The 18,648-nt window shown below is 43.4% G+C and overlaps 1 protein-coding gene across 3 annotated transcripts in view; it reads right to left on the reverse strand.

The window, feature by feature from the left end:
• The window catches only part of PUDP (pseudouridine 5'-phosphatase), a 174,857-nt gene that overhangs the window by 102,180 nt on the left and 54,029 nt on the right, over positions 1–18,648 (reverse strand). For all 3 annotated transcript variants that reach the window (XR_004058446.1, XM_030934724.1, XM_030934723.1), the window contains exon 3: positions 976–1,205. Coding sequence is in view for 2 of the 3 variants with exons in the window: in XM_030934724.1 (XP_030790584.1) it covers positions 976–1,205 (230 nt within the window). In the remaining variant the exon portion in view is untranslated. The remainder of the gene's footprint in view (positions 1–975; positions 1,206–18,648) is intronic.

An 18,648-nucleotide genomic window follows, 5' to 3' on the forward strand; every position in this document is an offset into this window, starting at 1 on the left:
CTGGTTAGTGATGAGAGGTGAGGTCTGAAAAAGACCTCTCACTGAAAGGCTCTTCCCCACAAACCACACAAGTCCTCACATGCAGGAACCCAGGGGAAGCAGGCATTTGCAGGGACTCCCCAACGAATGCCCTCCCCAGCTGCTTACACTTACATCGCTAGCAGGAGCCCCCCTTTCAAGGGTGACTTGCTGTGATTCTGGAATCTGTATCTGCAGATCGTTCAGGCCAAGGACTCCATCTTGGCAGTCACAGAGCGGTCAGAGAAATCTGGAGCCAGGCCCAGCCACCACGAGCAGTCAGCTCCCTAAACGCTCTGCCCAGGTCACCTGGGAAGGAGCCTTGTATAACAAGAAGAGGGAGCCAGGGGCCGTCTCCACCGCATACCCTGCATGGTCAAGAAGCTGCGGTGCACGACAGGGGGTGCCACAGCGTACAAGCCCACCAGCTGCCATTTTCCAATGGAGAAATGGATGGAAGTCCAAAAACTTGGCGATAAGAACCCAACGTCACTACACAAGCAAAAACTCTGCAGTAACCAATGAGCCCTCTATAAGCAGTTGGGGAGGGGAAGTGAGTTTTAGTGATTTACATCTGAACTGCAGTGAATACTCACCTTAAAGCCTGCACCTAGACAAGAAGACTGTTTTAAGCCCCACATCAGTAGAACCGCCGCTTCCCTGGAAAATGTCTGAATAGGCCCTGTTCTGGCACTGTAAGCTTCTCAGACTGTCCCTGAGACCCACTGGATTCTGGCTGAGTCTCCCTGGCCTGGTGACTTAGGTGTGGCCACAATTCCTCACAAAATCTTCCAAGTCAGACCATCTCCCTGCCCACATACCCAAGTTCTAGGGAGCACTGCAAACTGGCCTTCAACAGCACAAACCACAACTTTTCACATTTAGCAAATACTACGTAGATATTATCTGGTGGAATGTGGTTGTGGAACATGGCTTGTGTCACCGGCATCCGCTTACCTTCTCCATAGCAGGAGCGGGAGAGAATCTCTTGGCACAAGCTAGGAAGATGTCGGGGTCTGGCTTGCCATGCTGCACTTCGGGGTCATCTCCCAGCACAATGTGGGAAAACAAGCTGAAGAACTCCTTGTGGCGGCTGGTCTTCATCTCGAACGACGCGGACCCTGAGCTGGTGGCCAGCGCAAAGGGGATGCCGTGTTTCCGCAGGTGGACGATGAGTTTCTCAGCCCCTGTGGAGGAGGAGGGAAGGACTGCGGTGAGGAGCGAGGCCTCCACCACAAGGCCTTCTTCCAGGGACGGTCCCTCCAGCTGTGTGGCAGCACACTCTCAGGCTGCCCCTTTTGAGGAATTTCTGACCTAGGACAGATTGTCTAAAAGGAGTTGTCAGCTCCAAAACATCCCTGCTCAAAATAAAACAAACCAAAAAATCAAAAAAGCTATTGGGGGTTGAGCGATGCATTTCCCAAAGGAACAGAAGAGGAGCGCACTGGGAGGCACTGCTGCTTTGTCTGCTGGGCCTCTTTATGAAACGCGGAGAAGGGCAGCGAGCAGGCCCAGGAGGTGACCGGACCTGGGATCTGGCCAGGGCACCGGGGAAGGCCCCACAGCAGGGCATCGCTGAACCATACTTTTATTCCAAAGCAGTAAATACACAAGGACTATGCCTTTGGTGTTTTCTGCAAAAGCGCTGTATTCTACAGAAAACACTTCAATCATTCCTCACCCTGCTAAGGAGAGGAAATTACACAAAGGCCTCCACCAGATGCTGAAGAAGGCTGCGGCTGAGGAACGGCTGCGGCGCTACTTAACAAGGGATCAGGGGACAAAAGAAAGCTGCTGAACACAGCTGATCAACAGCAACGTGCCATATGAAAAGACAATCTTCACACTGTCATTAGCCATACAGATTAACGACAGGGACCGCATGGGTTCATGGAGGTCGTCATGGAGCCAATTATGAGAGGACTAGTTATCAGAAAAAATAGAAAATACCAGGAGTCCTTCCCACCTTTAACTTATGCTGACGCACAACAGGAACATCTAAATCCACACAAGTGTGATGGTTTGTCTAAAATTTTATTTTATTTTTGAGACAGGGTCTCGCTCTGTTGCCCAGGCTGGAGTGCAATAGCTGATCTCGGCTCACTTCAACCTCGGCCTCCCAGGTTCAAGCAATTCTCCTGCCTCAGCCTCCCGAGTAGCTGGGACTATAAGCACGTGCCACCACGCCCAGCTAATTTTTGTATTTTTAGTAGAGATGGAGTTTCACCATGTTGTCCAGGCTGGTCTCGAACTCCTGACCTCAGGTGCTTCGCCTGCCTCGGCCTCTCAAAGTACTGGGATTAAAGGCATGAGCCACCATGCCTGGCCTAAAATTGTATTTTAAATAATTGTGTAATCATGCCTATTTTAATAATATCATGATTTAATGGCCCTACTTTGTCAATTGTTACACAAAAGAATCAACATAGTCATTTTTTTCCAAATACCTAAAGTTACTCAGGGTAAGGTAACAGATATCTGGAGCACCTGACCCTCTAGAGATTTTTAAAAGGAAGGCATGGACAGATCATAATGTAGTTCCAGGACAAAGTTAAATAGAGCAAATGAAATAGAGCAAAATCTAGCACTCCACTGGGTGTAGAATTCATAGTGTCTAACATTCAATCAAAAATTAGCATGCCTGCAAAGAAGCAAATACCACCCACAAGCAGGAGAGGGGGGAAAAAAAGCAATCAGGAGAAACAGACACAGAAATGATAGATGACAGAGACAGATGGAATTAGCAGATCATGACCTTATATAACGGCTTTATAAGTATTATAAACACACCTAAGACACCTAAGACAGACACTACCAGAATAAAAAAGAAAAACAAAAGACCCAACTACATGTTGTCTACAGTAACCTACTTGAAATATAACTACACAGACAGATTGAAAATAAAAGGAGAGAAAACTACATAACACATAACTATTGCTCAAAAGAGCGCCAGGTTACTTACATAAATAACAAACAAGCCTTTAGAATAATGAATGACTATCATCAGGGATAAATAGGAACATTTCATAATGACAAATAGGTCAGAGTTCATCAATAAGACATAATTCTAAACATGTAAACATCAAATAGCAGAGCTTCAGAATGCATAAAGAAAAAACCAATAGAACTGAATGGAGAAACACAAACGTAGAAGGAAGTTTAAAACTCTTCTATCAGTAATTGATAGAACAAGTAGACAGAAAAGAAGTAAGGATACAGCAGACTTCAGAATCACTGTCAAGCAACCTGACCTAGTTGACGTTTATGTAATACTTCTCCCAACAACAGCAGAAACCACATTATTTTTAAGTGCACATGGAACATTCAACAAGATCCTATTATAAGCGATAAAACTATTCTCAAAAATTATAAATACTGAAAACCATAGAGAATACCTTATCTAACGATGACAGAATTAAAATAGACATTAATAATAGAAAGGAATGTAGAAAATCACAAATATTTGGATGTTACACTTCTATGTAAGACACAGGTCAAAGATGAAACCACAAAGGGAAACTAGGTAATATTTTGTAGAGAACTAAAAACTATCAAAATTTCTGGGATGTGGCTAAAACATTGCTTAGAGGAAAACTGATGGCTTTGAGTGATATGTTAAATAATAAGGTCTCAAATAAGTGATCTAAGTTGTCACACTGAAAACCTGAAAGAAAAGTTCAATGATTTAAGCTTTTACCTTAAGAAAGTGAAGGAAAAGAGCAAATTAAACCCAAAACAAATAAAAGGAAGGAAATAATAAGCACGAGAGAGAAAATCAATGAAACAGAAAGTAGAATACAGAAAACCAACTAAATCAAAAGTGAGTTGTTTGAGAAGAGCAATTAAATTAGTAGACTCCTAGCTAAACTGATCAAAAAAATAAAGAAGATCCAAATGTACCAACATTAGCAGGGAAAGAGGGGACATCACTACAGATCCTAACATCAATAAAATGATAAAAACTTAATTACTATAGGATTAATGCCAACACATTTGACCATTTAGATGAAATGAGATAATTCTTTGAAAGATATAAAACTCCCTCAAGAAGACACAAAAAACCTGAATAGCCTTCTGCCTATGAAAGGAATTGAATTTGTAGTTAAAAACCTCCTTCCCACATCTAGGATCAAATGGCCTCACTGGTAAATTTACCAACTTCTCAAGAAAAAAAAGAATGCCAATTCTAAACAGACTTTTCAGGAAATTGGAGGGAATACCTCTCAAGTCATTTTACATCAGGACTTCCCTGATCCCAAAACCAGACAAAAGCCAGACAAGAAAATGACAGATCTCATGAACACATAGACACACTTCCACACATAAAAACAATATTCAATCAGTGTAGAAGTACTCCACCTGAAGAGCTTCTACAGAACTTGAATCCATTAGTTAAAAATACTAAAATGCCACACTATTTCATTAGTTTGCAACTACTGATTAGTATCACAGAGGACTACATTTATTAGCTAAATTTCAATTTAAACCTTAACCTAACTGATGGATGAGATAAAAGAAAGGCTCTAATTTTATTTTTTAAAGAGACAGTCGCACGTGGCAGTGCGTCCTGTAATCCCAGTTACTTGGGAGGCTGAGGCAGGAGAATCGCTTGAACCTAGGAAGTGGAGGTTGCAGTGAGCCGACATAGCGCCACTCCACTCCAGCCTGGGTGACAGAGTCAGACTCCATCTAAAAAAAAAAAAAATTAGCCAATCGTGAACTTCTGTCTGGATATAAACAGTGATTAAAGCTGAGTATCAAAACTATCTGAATTTAAAACAAGATTTTTAAATTGCTGGATTACACAATTTTAAACCAATATTTTTTAAAAATGGAGCACATTTAAACACATGGCTCTGTAAAACAAACTGTATAAAGAAAATTTTCTTAAAGTACTTTGGTGCTATTAATTTTAAAAACTTAAACAGATTATTTTATTATTATTGTTTTGAGACAGGATCTTGCTCTGTGACCCAGGCTGGAGTAGAGTTGAACAATCATAGCAGCCTTGACCTCCTGGGCTCAAACAATCCTCCAGCCTCAGTCACCCAAATAGCTGGGACTACAGGTGCATGTCACCATGCCTGGTAAATTTTTTTATGTTTTGTAGAGACAGGGTCTCCCTATGTTAGCTAAGCTAGTCTTGACGTTCTGCTTCAAGTAATCCTCTTGCCTCAGCCTCTCAAAGCCCTGGGCTTAGAGATGTGAGCCACTGTGCCCAGCCGATTATTTTATTTTAGCTTATCCTTCTTGCATTTCTGTTGCTGTGAATTCTTTCTAAGGTACCAGCTATAACGGTGGAGTAGATAAACAAACGCACACCAATGTGTCTAGACTAGAATGCAGCTCAACACTTATTGATGGACAATGAATCAAAAATGGTTTTGGATGACTGCTTTACACCACCACAGCATACTGACATCTTCAAAATGCTTGCGACTCCTATGAAGATGAAAGCCAAGACAAGACTATGACCATAGTCAATTATATGCCCTCTTTGGGCCTCAATTTTGTCATCTGTCAAAGAGCAATGATTAATGTTCCTCACGAAATTAATTCACAAGAACAATGCCTAGAAAGTGACATGGGTGAGGAAGCCCCAGATAAACGTTAGCCAGTGTCGTTATCATCAGATAAAGCTCCAGTGTATTGCCAGGAACGAACAATCCTAATCACCTGATTCAAAACTGCCTGATGCCTTCACAAAGTTTTGCATCTTTTAAAGATTGCGCACAAACTTTGTCTTACTCAGTGGCTTTCCCTGAGAAGTAAAAGACTAAAAAGTGTAAATGGAGTTCTGTTCTAGGGAGAAGCTGGTTAATTATGTGTATAAATGAACTCCAGTTCCCAGCTCCTAGCACTTGGTGTGCTTCCCTGGGTTTACAGGAAGGGCAGAGAGACAGATATCTAGTTATCTGTTGCTTCAAACAATCAGCTCACGGGACACATCTCCAGGGCAAGAACTGGGGAATGTGGAGAATCAGCACTGTGGGTGGGAAGAAATGCTCCTGCTTTCCTCCATCCTAGAGACCCAAGGTGGGTGAGAACAGGGATGTGCAATTAAAGAGGATTAAACAAAGGAAAGAGGCAGAAGGCAGGCAGCTGCCGCGGTCTCAGGTGTTCTTGGCATTCTTCTGTTGGGTGATCTGGCCATCAGAACCCTACGAGCCTGAACAGTCTCTGTACTACCTGAGACGTGCAGTGAGCAACAGAAGCAAGTGGGGGGTACCCGGAGTTGACAATGCAAAGCGGGAGAGGGAACCGCTTAGAGGGCCATGCATGTCATTAATGCTGTGTGCTGAGACCCATGTCCTGGGCCTCAGTCTAGAAGAGCTCTATAAAGTGAGACATGGAAGACAGCCCATGCCACTGGGGCAGACGATGTGGTCAGCTGATGGATGCCACCTGGCTACCTGTGAGAAGACACTGACGCTATCCCAGGACCAGACACACCTGTGGGATTCTGCTTAGCCTCCACCTCCCGCATGGGCATCCTAAGGGTGCCTGGCCTCTGTCACCCCACCCCACCATAGGGAAGGTGCTTTAGCATGCCGTCTTTCTTAGGGGCTACTTTCGCAACTGCCTGAACAGCAGGTGTTATGCTTCAAAAGCTATGTGTGACTGAGAGCAGTGGGTTGAATGGTGGCCCCCAAACAGAAGTCCTCACCCATGGTACTTCTGCCTTGTTTAGAAAAAGGGTCTTTGGAGATGTAATTAAGCTAAAAATCTTGAGATGAGCTCACTCTGCCACGTGGAAACGGAGGCAGAGACTGGAGCGATGTGGCCACAAGCCCAGGGACGCCTAGAGCCCTCAGGAGCTGCGAGAGGCAGGAAGGATCCTCCCCTAGAGCCTCCAGAGGGAGTGTGGCCCTGAGACACCTTGATTTCAGACTTCCGGTCTCCAGAACTGGGACAGAGACAATTTCTGTTATTAGAAGTTGTTGAGTTTTCGGTATCTTGTGGCAGCAGCCCCAGGAAATGAATACATAAGTGCTCTCTTCTGGAATGTGAATGAGCAGAACAGACACTGCCACGTGTTTGTGGAAGAAGACTCAAACAGGCAGAAGACAGGAATCTGCCAGAAAAAAATGACAATCCAGAGAAAAGTGGGCGAGGAAGCAACAGTCATGATAATAATTAGTATTCACAGAGACATATAAGTTACTGAGTCCTTAAAACAAAAACAGAATGCTAGAAAAGAACAACACCCAGAAGAAGAAAGAGTATATGAGGATTAAAATAAATCAGGAGAGGAGGGCCGACACAGGCAATATCAGCTATAACACCAAGCTGCCTGGGATGCGGTTCAAGGAGGTTGGGGGGCAGGTGGTGGACAGACAGCTGCTCTTTCTCGCTCCTGAGAAATATGTCAAGTTTGGCCGGGCATGGTGGCTCATGCCTGCAATCCCTGCACTTTGGGAGGCCGAGGTGGGTGGATTACTTGAGGTCAGGAGTTGCAGACCAGCCTGACCAACATGGTGAAACCCTGTCTCTACCAAAAATACAAAAATTCGCCAGGCATGGAGGCATATGCCTGTAATCCCAGCTGCTCGAGAGGCTGAGGCAGGAGAATCACTTGAACTCAAGAGACGGAGGTTGCAGTCAGCCGAGATGATGCCACTGCACTCCAGCATGGGTGACAGAGAAAGACTGTCTCAACAACAACAACAACAACAACAAAAAGAAGTATGTCATGTGTGATTTTAAAAACAATCACAATATTCAAATATACATAGAAAGAAACTGCCTGATTGGTATTGCTTTATTTCCTGTGAGGCAGTTTCACTTCCTGAGGACTACAGAGAAACCCTGCCACCCTCTGGCCTCCACCCTCTTCCTAAGGCTCAGTCTGAGCTGTTACCTGCATCTTTGCCAGCAAAGACAGCTCATGTGCTATCACTTCCTGGAAACTTTATTAGGCTCCTCCCACCCTTTTAACCCTCTGGGATTCACTGCAACACCTCCAGCAGCTGGCTGCAGTTATTTCAGTTGTATGTATCAAGAATGAGTCATAACCTCTGCGCTCCCAAGACCCCACGCAGACATCCAGTGAATAAACCGCTTATTTCCTACCCTCTGTTTTCCAACCCCTCTGTTCTTAGGAATGGAAGGCAGGAGTAGGGGCAGGAATCATTCCTTTTCCCTGCAGTACATGTGTGCAGCATGGAATAGAAAGTGATTTCAGACACACAGTGGGAAAGCGAGCTAGTTTTCCTTTGACTCCATCCATGGCTTATGAAGCAAGCTGAATGCTGGCTGTGGGGGTGTGAGGATGGCCCCTGCGCTACACAACAATGCTCGGAGTTTCTTAGGGTTTGTGTTTCCAATTAGGAGGCCATGCTTGGCTGGCACATGCTGGGCCCTCAATAAATATCTATGACTGATATTGAATTGACAATTAAGGCAAAGGTCATTAAAAATAACATTTAGCTACGTGAACATTACTCAGATTCTAGATTCTAAGTGTTATCCCCACAAAACATGAAGAGAAAGTGAGATGATGGATGTGTTAATTAGCTTGACGCAGCCACTCCATAATGTATACATACTTCAAAACATGTTGTGTATGTGATAACTATATATGATTTATATTTGTCAATTAAAAAATAGATACGTTAAAAAAACAGCATCCAGTTATCCAAGTTCATGGTGGGGAGCCTTCTCATGAAGCGGTTAGCATTCTCCTCTACACATGACATACCTGTTACTCTCTCATAAGATGCTGCCTCCTGGAGAATGTGTACCCAGGGAGCACAGACGCTCCAGCAGACTTCACTGTTGTGGTATAGCGCACGGAGGCAGGGGATATGATTTGATGTGACTGACAGGCACATTTATCCAAGGGAAAACTTTCAAGATCTAATGGAGTAATGCAGGGTTTCCACTCTTATTTCTTGCCTACTTGAAGTTCCTTGAGTGAGCTGAAAGCACTTACTGTTGCGAGGCTTCCTAAGGAAACATCTGTTCCAGGTTCTTCACAAATGTCGCACGTGATCTCACAAGGATACTATGTTGTGAACAACACTGTGCTTTAGAATACTAGAATTTTTGGCACTTTACAATGCAAGGACTTGTCTCACTCTCTGAACCCTGGGTCTTACGTGGGCAACTTGGCAAGTCCAGGAGCCTTTGGTCATCAATGGACAGTCAGGGGCCACACACAGAAAGCTGTTGTTGTGTGAAGAGCTGATGCCCTGAGACAGTGACCAAGAAGGGAGAAATATGTCTGCAGGTCAAACAGGCACCTGGGATTCCATTAAATGGATGCAAGTTAACTTTAAATCATAAGGGGTAAGCTGTGTAGGTCAGGTATTCACAAAGGGGTCCACGAAATGGATTTTAGCAAACTTCCTTTAAGTTTAATATCTGTTTAACTTTTAAAAAACATATGCTGATGCATTTATTACTTGTTCAAGATTTACTGAAGGAAACATAATTCCATGAGGACAGGTTGCTACCACTGTGATAAATGGATTGGTCATGCTCAGTGATAAAAGTGTCTCCTGGACCAGACTCTATCCAGGCTGCTCTGAGTCTTTTTCTCCACAAGGCCCCCACAGTGGCCCAGAAAGACTTGAACAAGTTCAACAGCTCAAGGTCACCCCCACAGATGACTCTAGCCCCCTTAAAGTACTTGCCTATGAAAACTCAAGGCTGCCGAAATAACTGATCGTTGGTTCCAGCCACCCCTGCAGACAAGCCGCTGTGAGAGGGCAGGAGCCTGACTTCTATCAGCACCAGTGAAACCCAGATGGCTTCACACAGACCAAACCCTCTTCCCGCTTTCTGCAATTTTCACTTCCCCGACTCTGCTGAGCCTCTGCTGACCCCTCCCTACTCCCTGAATTTCCCTTTAAAATACCCAGTCACCTCTGGGCTAATTGATGTTGAGTCCAGTTTCACATTGGTCTCTTTTCTCTATTGCAATAGTATATTATGGAAGAAAATCTGTGCTGATCGCTTTAACTACTGTCTTGACACTAGAAAAGAACCAAAGTCAAATTCCCCAAAGCATATAGTATTCACATTCATATATATAATTTTAAAAATTGTGACTTTAAGTATAAATTTAAGAGAAATATTAACTCATTTAGGAAATCTGGCCAATATAGATTCTTGACTTTTTATAAGTTCTGTATGTTTATCTATTAAAATGGAACCATCACTTACAAACACTACTGTGCGCTTTTTAGTTCCTCACAGGAAACTTCTGGTAGCCACAGCCGCTGTGAGTGGGCGTCTCTTAATGATTTACTGCAGGGCCAGGCCTCAGGCTATACCTCTTCTGATCTTCTCCAAGCTCTAGGGAGCATGCTTCTTTCTCAGACATCATTGATTTTGGCAGAGCACCTCCTTCCTTTTTCTAGGCCTTCCAAATGAATTCTGCTCTTTTGAAAAGGTGCTTGCTGGGAGGCAGAGGGCCCTTGGCTGTGTGCAGATCTTCAGTCCTAATTTACTAGGGACCTTGCACCAACTCAAAGCTAATATCAGCGATCGCCACTTATGGAATTTGCACCACAGAATCTGGCTTATGGAACTGAGTGACTAACCTATATCCTGGGCGTGAGAGAGTGTGGTAGTGTGGAAGGAAAGGAAATAGGAGAAAGGAATTGGGTTGGGGGCCTGGAAGAGGAGCAAGGCTCTGGCAAGACTGGCTGAACCTCGTGGAACACTCCAGCCAAACACGACTGACTGAGTCCACGACCCAGCTCAGGGCCCTCCTGGGGCACCCTGAACAGTGGCACTCTGAGCTGCGAGTAGTAAAGCATGGGTGGAGCTGTACTGGCTTGACAGTGCTCTCCCCACAAAATTCATGTTCACCTAAAACGTGGGAATAGGACCTTATTTGGAGATAGGGTCTTTGCAGATGTAATCAACTTAATATGAGGCCATACTAAATTAAGGTTGGACCCTAAGTCCAAAGAAAGGAGAGGGAAATTTGGAGACAGAGACACACAGGACAAGGGAGGGCGTGTGAAAATGGAGGCAGAGATTGGGAAGTTGAAGGTACAAGCCAAGGAAAGCTAAGGGTGGCCGGCAACTACCAGCAGCTGAAAAGAGGCAGGAAGGATCCTTCCCTAGAGCCTTGAGAGGGAGTGCAGCCCTGCTCACACCTTGACTTCTTACTTCTAGCCTTCTGAGGTGTCAGACAATAAGTTTCTGCAGCTTTAAGCCACCGAGTTTGTTAACACAGCACTACTAGGAAGCTAATACAGTGGGTTGACCCTGGAGGAGAAAACTTGGATAGACTGAGATGACCTTAAACCACCTTAATTATCTTTCTCAAATTCTGGTACCTGACACACAAATTTGTGATACTTGATGGGGAGACAGTGTGGGAAACCTGTGTTTCCTTTTTTGGCAAACATTAAATACTGACAGAAATAAAGCAGTTATGAAAATAAATATAAACTAACTCCTTTCAAATCTTCAAACAAACAGTTGCAAGAGTCCAGTTTGCATTTATTTGGTCTGCTGGTCCCAGGGCAATACAGGGGATGAGCATCCGACTGCCTTTGCTGTTCTACCCACAGCTGGCTGCTTGCTTTGTGGCAACAGGCGCTGTCTAATGTTCTCTGGGGTCACTGAAATGTGATCGGCATAAACTCCTTGAACCAAAGAAGCACCTTTCTCTAGAATCTCGTTATCAGTATCACAGATGGCATAGCTTGTGTTCTGGTCCAATTTCACGGACTTATAGCAGAATTTTAGATTAAAATGGAAAGCCAGGGAGGGCAATTCAAACCACTGAGCAATGCCTGGTAATTGCAGATGGATCAAATAATAAAAATTAAAACAAAACTATTTTTTTCAGCCATTGAAAATAAAAGAGACAAAGTAATATTGAGAGTAATGCAGAAATTTTATTTAAGGAAAATTAATTTTGCATTTCTACATTAGTTTCTATGAAGTAAATATAGGACTACAGCGTGCACTTTTTTTTTTTAAGTAGCAACAGGATTTTACTGTATTGGCCAGGCTGGTCTCAAACTCCTGTCCTTAAGCAATCCAACTACCTCGGCCTCCCACAGTGCTGCAATTACAGGTATACAATGTGATAGTGGGACTGAATGGTCTCTCTCATTCCTTTGTTAAGCACTAGGACTTTAGAAAGAAAGCCTCTCCACCTGATCCTACTGACCCTAAGTGCCCTTCCTCCAGGCAGGACTTGACATCTTAATGTTAAAAATGACTCAAAATTTCCCTGCGCTATAGATGTGCCTCTGTAACAACTTACGTGAAAATTTCTCTCTCACTATAGCATGGTCTACTGATCCTTGATCCTTGTTTTCCCTTATAAAGAATGACTAGACTAGGACTTAAACAATAAAATGCCATTTAATTAATACCATGGGATAAGTGTGAGTGTACTTGCGTTCCAGATTTGCCACTGTAACAAATTACATGCGAACTGTCCTCTGACTCTAGCGAGTAGTATTAACCCCTAATTCCTTTTTTAAACCCCTTGCAGAGAATGATTAGACTAGTACTTCGCAGTCAAATGCCCTTTTACTAAGCACATGGAATGCATGCGAGTTTCCTTGTGTTCTAGATGTGCCTCTGTGACAACCTGCATGGAAACTGCTCTCTGACTCTAATGTTGGCTACTGATCCATGATCCTTGCTTTTCTCTCCTTTTAGAAAATGGCTATAGACTGAACAGCATAATATCAACAAAAATGGCTAACTGAAGTTTAAGTTCTAAGCCTTTTGAAAGGAAGGGATTAATATATAGATTACAGGAGTGCCTGGAAAGGATGCATGTTCCCCAGAGGACAACATTTCAGATGTGGGTCGCCACAACAGAAGAGTGAAGGGGCTAAGAGTGAAGGGGCTGAGTCGCCAGGCAGATTCTCAGTAACCTACACAGCACCACCTGGGGGCATAGGTGGGCGCCTTCTCCAAACTGGAAGTTACTACCCGTAGTCAATATTTTCATCAGCGGGCCTCGAAATGTTGGTATTTGAGAGTTGTTGTCATGAGGTGACTTCCTTCTCCAGAGAAGAGTTCTCCAGGATCGTTTTTGGTTGTGCATAAAAGAGAGTGAGGTGAAGGGACCCGGTGGGCTCACAGCACAGGGTACAGGGATCTTTTATCTACATCCTCCACTGTGCCCGATCACCAGAGATCTGAAGTCTCTCTGACTGTTTATAAACCTGTTTTCTGCCCCAGGTGGCATTCTGAATGCACAACTTGGGGTGGAGGGCCCAGTGGCTCCGCTACTTCACATCCGGGATTTCACACCTGCTCTGTGGTGTTTTAGCCCTTTGTTTTATCCTGCCTTTTTTTTGAAACAGAAATTCAACCTACTACCTGTTTTTAAATGAAAAGAGTCAAAACAATATGATCTTATAACCTGTGAAAATGAGATGAAGTTCCACTTTCTGTGTCTGTAGAGACAGTTTGACTGGAGCGCAGCACCAGCACCCACTCACGCACTGTTTACAGCTACTTGCTTCTTAACACAGCAAAGCTAAAGGCTTCACACATACACCATGGGGTCTGCAAAGCTGAAAACACAGAGAAAGCTTGGTGGCCCCTGATAGCAAACAAATCATGTGCAGGCCCAAGAGGTGAAAGAAAAGAGGTAACATCAGGAAGGACAGAAAAATAAGAAGTAAATTTTATAATGCAGGACGTCAGCCAGGCATTGACACCTAACCGCTTTGCCCCCTTGCCTGTGATACTAAGAAGAAGAATTACTGTCAGTTATTCAAGAAATTCATGCACAGACCAGATAGGAAATTAACCTCATGAGAGAATTACCCTCCTAGAAACGGAATCCAAAAATCCCCGAGTTTCTTCCATTAACCACTAAACTAAATATTCTCTAAAAGTGCTCAAATTATGAGAGCATTATTAGAGCAAATTATCAAAACAATGTTGAGAATTTAAAGTATATATAGTATCTACATATTATATATACTGTATAACAACTCATTGAAAAACGTATAGCATAAGGGTTTATTAATGTTTATTGAAGTCTGATGTTCAGTTCCTGTACTTATGCAGCTAAATCCAAATACAGATATTTTTTAGCTTACTATGCATAGAATATTTTATGAGCCACAGACCTACCATTTCAATGCAACCAGAGGAGCAGAAATTTTTAAATTTAAAAATTTTTTTCTTAGTCCTATGAAAATGAATTCATATAAATCCCTAATAGACAAAAAGGATGTATATAAAGATTAAATCAATTTGATATACCAACATGCTTAAAATCTACTTATTAAATTGCCCTTACAATACGCTGTGCATCATACAAAGAAAACTCAGTAAAACAAGACTCATACAACCCAGACAGTATCTGTGTTGGGAATTTCCTATTATTTTCTAAAATGTGGGACATTCAGGAAATGTCCACTTCCCCCTAGCTAGCTGGTAAGTGACCCTTTGATCATATGCCTCACATCTCGTCTCAGTCTTACAGTGACAGCCAGCTTCAACACCGGTAGCTCCTGTGTTGTCACAATGAAGAGGCTGGAGGTTACTGTGTGGGCGACCCACTAGCCCCGACTTCACCTCAACCAGGCCAGACCCCACCTCCTCAGACACAATCTTGTGCTCCACCCCATGTGACAAAGGTTACTACCATCGGCAAATTCTGAGTTCAGTGTGCAAATCTGCTATTAATCTCAGAATCTGCTCTTTGCCCTCAAAATCAAGTAAAATGCATTATTTTGTGTTATGTAACAGATGAGAAAGAGATGACTTTGCAGAGTTTTACGTTGATATGAGAAAGAAGTGGCACTGAACACTTTCAAAGGGTCAATGGTGACTCCATGAAAAAGACTTTATGATCGTCAGGAGCCTCTTATCCTCACAGAAGCGACACCAGCATTCTTTCTGGAGATTACATGATCTCTGTAGCCAGCTGTCAATGGTAAATAAAAAAGAAAGGGAAAGATACCGATGAACACTATTTTTTTCTGATCAAGACACACTTAGTTCATCACTTGACTGTGGTAACTCAGGTCTCCCAGGTTTCACTAGAATGTAGAAAGTTCTGAAACTCAAAGGGAAGGCACATTTAACTGGACTTTTTCTTTCTTCTTTTTCAGACAGTCTCACTCTGTCACCAGGCTGGAGTGCAGAGGCGTGATCTCAGCTCACTGCAACCTCTGCCTCCCTGGTTCAAGCAATTCTCCTGCCTCAGCCTCCCAAGTAGCTGGAACTACAGGTGCCCGCCACCACGCTCAACTAATTTTTTTGTATTTTTATAGCGACAGGGTTTCACCATGATGGCCAGGCTGGTCTTGAACTCCTGACCTCAAGTGATCCAACTGTCTTGGCCTCCCAAAGTGCTGGGATTACAGGTGTGAACCACCGTGCCCGGCCTTAACTGGACTTTTTCTTCCATTGGCTTTCTTAAGATTTGGAGAACCTGACCAACTATCTCAAAATACTGACCATCCTCAGAAAAATATTTGATTTTGTGTCTTCTTTGATTTGCCAGAAAGCTGCTTACAGTACCAATTTTATTTACTTTCAATCACTTTTCAGGTTGCTATATCTAAGGATCTGTCACTATAAAAATCAATGTGTAAAACAGCTATTTAAATAGCTTATGATTAATAGCCAAAGGAAAAGATAGAAACTAGGAAATGTTAATAGCTCATTGAATTTTCCTGATTTTCTACTATAGCTCTCTATGTGATTAAACAATGTAAATTCTCTTACCCAAACAAGCACAAGTATTATAAAATCCAATCTGAAGAAGGCATTTAACTCATTGTAGAGAATGCCACACCTCAGGCCTACAAAGGCCGAGGTCAAACTTCTCCTTCTCCGTTTCACTTCTCTGAACCTGTATCCTCACCTATATACGCAAATAAGAACAACTCTGACTATGTCACAGAACAAACATAAAAGTGCAAATGATATAAAGATTGGGAAAGAGGTTCAGTTTGCAATTTCTTCACAAATAAGAGGTAATAGAAAAGTATGCTTCTTTTAAATAACTCACATCAAAGATGGATTTATTTTGCCTTATGCACTCAACGTGAGACAAAAATAACAGTATACTTTAAATTATAGTTATCCCAAACTAATTTGAAAGTTCTTAACCCAATCCATGGACTGCTTACTATAAAATATCATAGTTTCCTATTGTTAAATTTTTTTTTGCAAACATTTCACAGAAATTTCAGTTTTATGGCTAGAGCTTTGTTGTGAGGAGTTTCTGTTGATGTTGTCTCTGTCAATAATCTGAAATATTAAAGTCTTGCTCTTACAGTCTACTGTCCAAGGAACCCTCTAGAAAGGAGAAAGTGAGAATTTCCCTGTATTCTTGTGTCTACTATGCCATGGAGATGAAAGGTCCACCATGCAGAAGTGGTGCAGAAACCACCTCAGGAGAGCAGGCATGGTGCAAGGCGCTCCTAACCCCACTCAAACTTGTCCATGACACTGGGCCTAAGTCCCCAGGACCCAGGTGCTTGGGGGGCACGAGATACAGTTCTCTTCCCTGATGGGGTGTGTGATCCTGTTGGAGCTAGGGGAGATGCGCTTATCCACAACACTTATGTGAAAACTCACATTTGTGTCTACTCACCACAGGCTTTCTACCTCATCTGCACAGGAGCTTTTCCAAAACGTAACTCCAAAATCCTTGAATGGCTTCTTGCCATTTGAAAAAGAACAACTATTGTTGTATGTAGTAAAATACCTACAATATAACATTTACTGTTTTAATGATTTCTCAGTGTACAATTCTGTGGCATTCAGTACATTCACATTGTTGTACAGCCATCACCACCATCCACGTCCAGAACTTGTTCCTCTCCCCAAGGTGAAACTCTGTCCCCATTGAACGCTAAAACCTCCATCCCCCTCCCCCAGCCCCTGGCATTCACAGTTGTCCTTTCTGTCTCTATGGATTTGACAACTCTAGGGACATCGTACTGAAGCAGGAGAATAAGGTCTGGAGGCAGGGAACTGAAGGCCGATTCACGCTGACTTCCCAGAACTCAAACAAAAGGAAAACGCCAACTTTCCATGCCCAAGTAACAAAAGGACAGGATGTTATTCCCTTTGCAAGCCTCTCCCACCTTCTCTTGTGTGGCAGATGAAAAATTGAAAGTATTTCTCTTTGGTTGCTTTCTGCAACCATTTCCACTACTGGCGCCAGGAGGCTGTGAGCGGGGCCTGGGACTTGGGGCAAGCTGGCAGCGCTCTGCAGCCTGGCTGCTCACCCGCAAGTCACTGCCCTCCCCACTCCCTCGTACTGACTGCAGTGTGCAGAGAGTGCTGGCACGTAACACCCCTCAGAGCCTGTCTGTGCAGCTCCACACTGGTCCTATGCTGTGGGCACACGCCTCCTGGAGGGGCAGTGACTTGATTCAACCCATTGTGGTCATTTATCTACTCATTTCCTCTCCTTTGAGTCGAGAGTTCCTTGAGGTAAGGATTTCTATTATTCATTATCCTATACTCCTAAAGACTTAGAAATCCACAGGAGAACCACCACACATTTAAAAACAGAAACTGGGCCAGGTATGGTGGCTCATTTCTACAATCCTAACACTTTGGGAGGGTGAGACAGGAGGATCGGTGGAGCCCAGGAGTTTCAGACCAGCCTTGGCAATACAGTAGGGCCATGTCTCTACAGAAAAGAAAAAAAAAAAATTAGCTGGGCATGGTGGCAAATGCCTGAAGTGTCAGCTACTTGAGAGGCCGAGGTGGGAGGATCGCTTGGGTTTGGCAGGATCACTTGAGCCCGGGAGGTCAAGGCTGCAGTCAGCCGTGACTGCACCACTACACTCCAGCCTTGGCAACAGAGTGAGATCCTGTGTCAAACAAACAAAGCAAAAAATAGAAATTGTAATTCTTTGAGAAACATCTCCACATGTGCAGTGAGATAATATCTAGGATGATCAGAAGCAAAGATTTGTATCTTGTTCTCCTTAGTCTAGGATGTCTTCATTACAATTTACTAAATAACAAGGCAATTAGTTGCCTATGAAAGCCACTATCTTCACAAAAGAGGAACAATGTCCATACACATCATGGAATAAACTGATATTTTAAAGGAAAAGGGGGGTGAGAATTTTAAAGACTCATCATTTACATTTGACTGGCAAATGGGCTTCTTCCTCCCTACGATCATAAATGTTCCTGAACATGGGGCTAATTCGATTTGTTAAACGGAAAAGGAACACAGTGTAAGTTGAATGTGTTACCATGACTGTCAGCACACAATTTTCCTTTTCGCTTGTTCGCTTGTTGTGTCCTTTAATTGTGCTGTTATCCAAGGAGTACAACCTGCCTAAGTAAAAATCCCTGAGGTCCAGCTTTGCCAGCAGAGCCTCTGCAGTGACTGAGAATCAGCTGAGTGCCCCAAATTGAGAGCACCAGCAGAAACGGAGCTGGGTGAGGCAGAGTCCCCGAGCACTGGGGACTTCTCCACATGAGTTATATGTGGCCTTAAAGGGCTCAGCCCTGTGAACCGTGTCAGAACACATCTTCTCTCCTTTGTACTCTGATGTTGTCTACCGCAACAGAAGGTCACCGCCACATCATCTGGGGCAGTAGAGTGTCATGGCTAGCAGCTTTGGACTCTTCATTATCCACCTGGGTTCGAGGCCAGCCTCCATAATCAGAGGCTACAAGTTTTCGGGCAAGTAA

This window comes from Rhinopithecus roxellana, chromosome 7, assembly GCF_007565055.1.
Source record: "Rhinopithecus roxellana isolate Shanxi Qingling chromosome 7, ASM756505v1, whole genome shotgun sequence".
Taxonomy (NCBI): Eukaryota; Metazoa; Chordata; class Mammalia; order Primates; family Cercopithecidae; genus Rhinopithecus; species Rhinopithecus roxellana.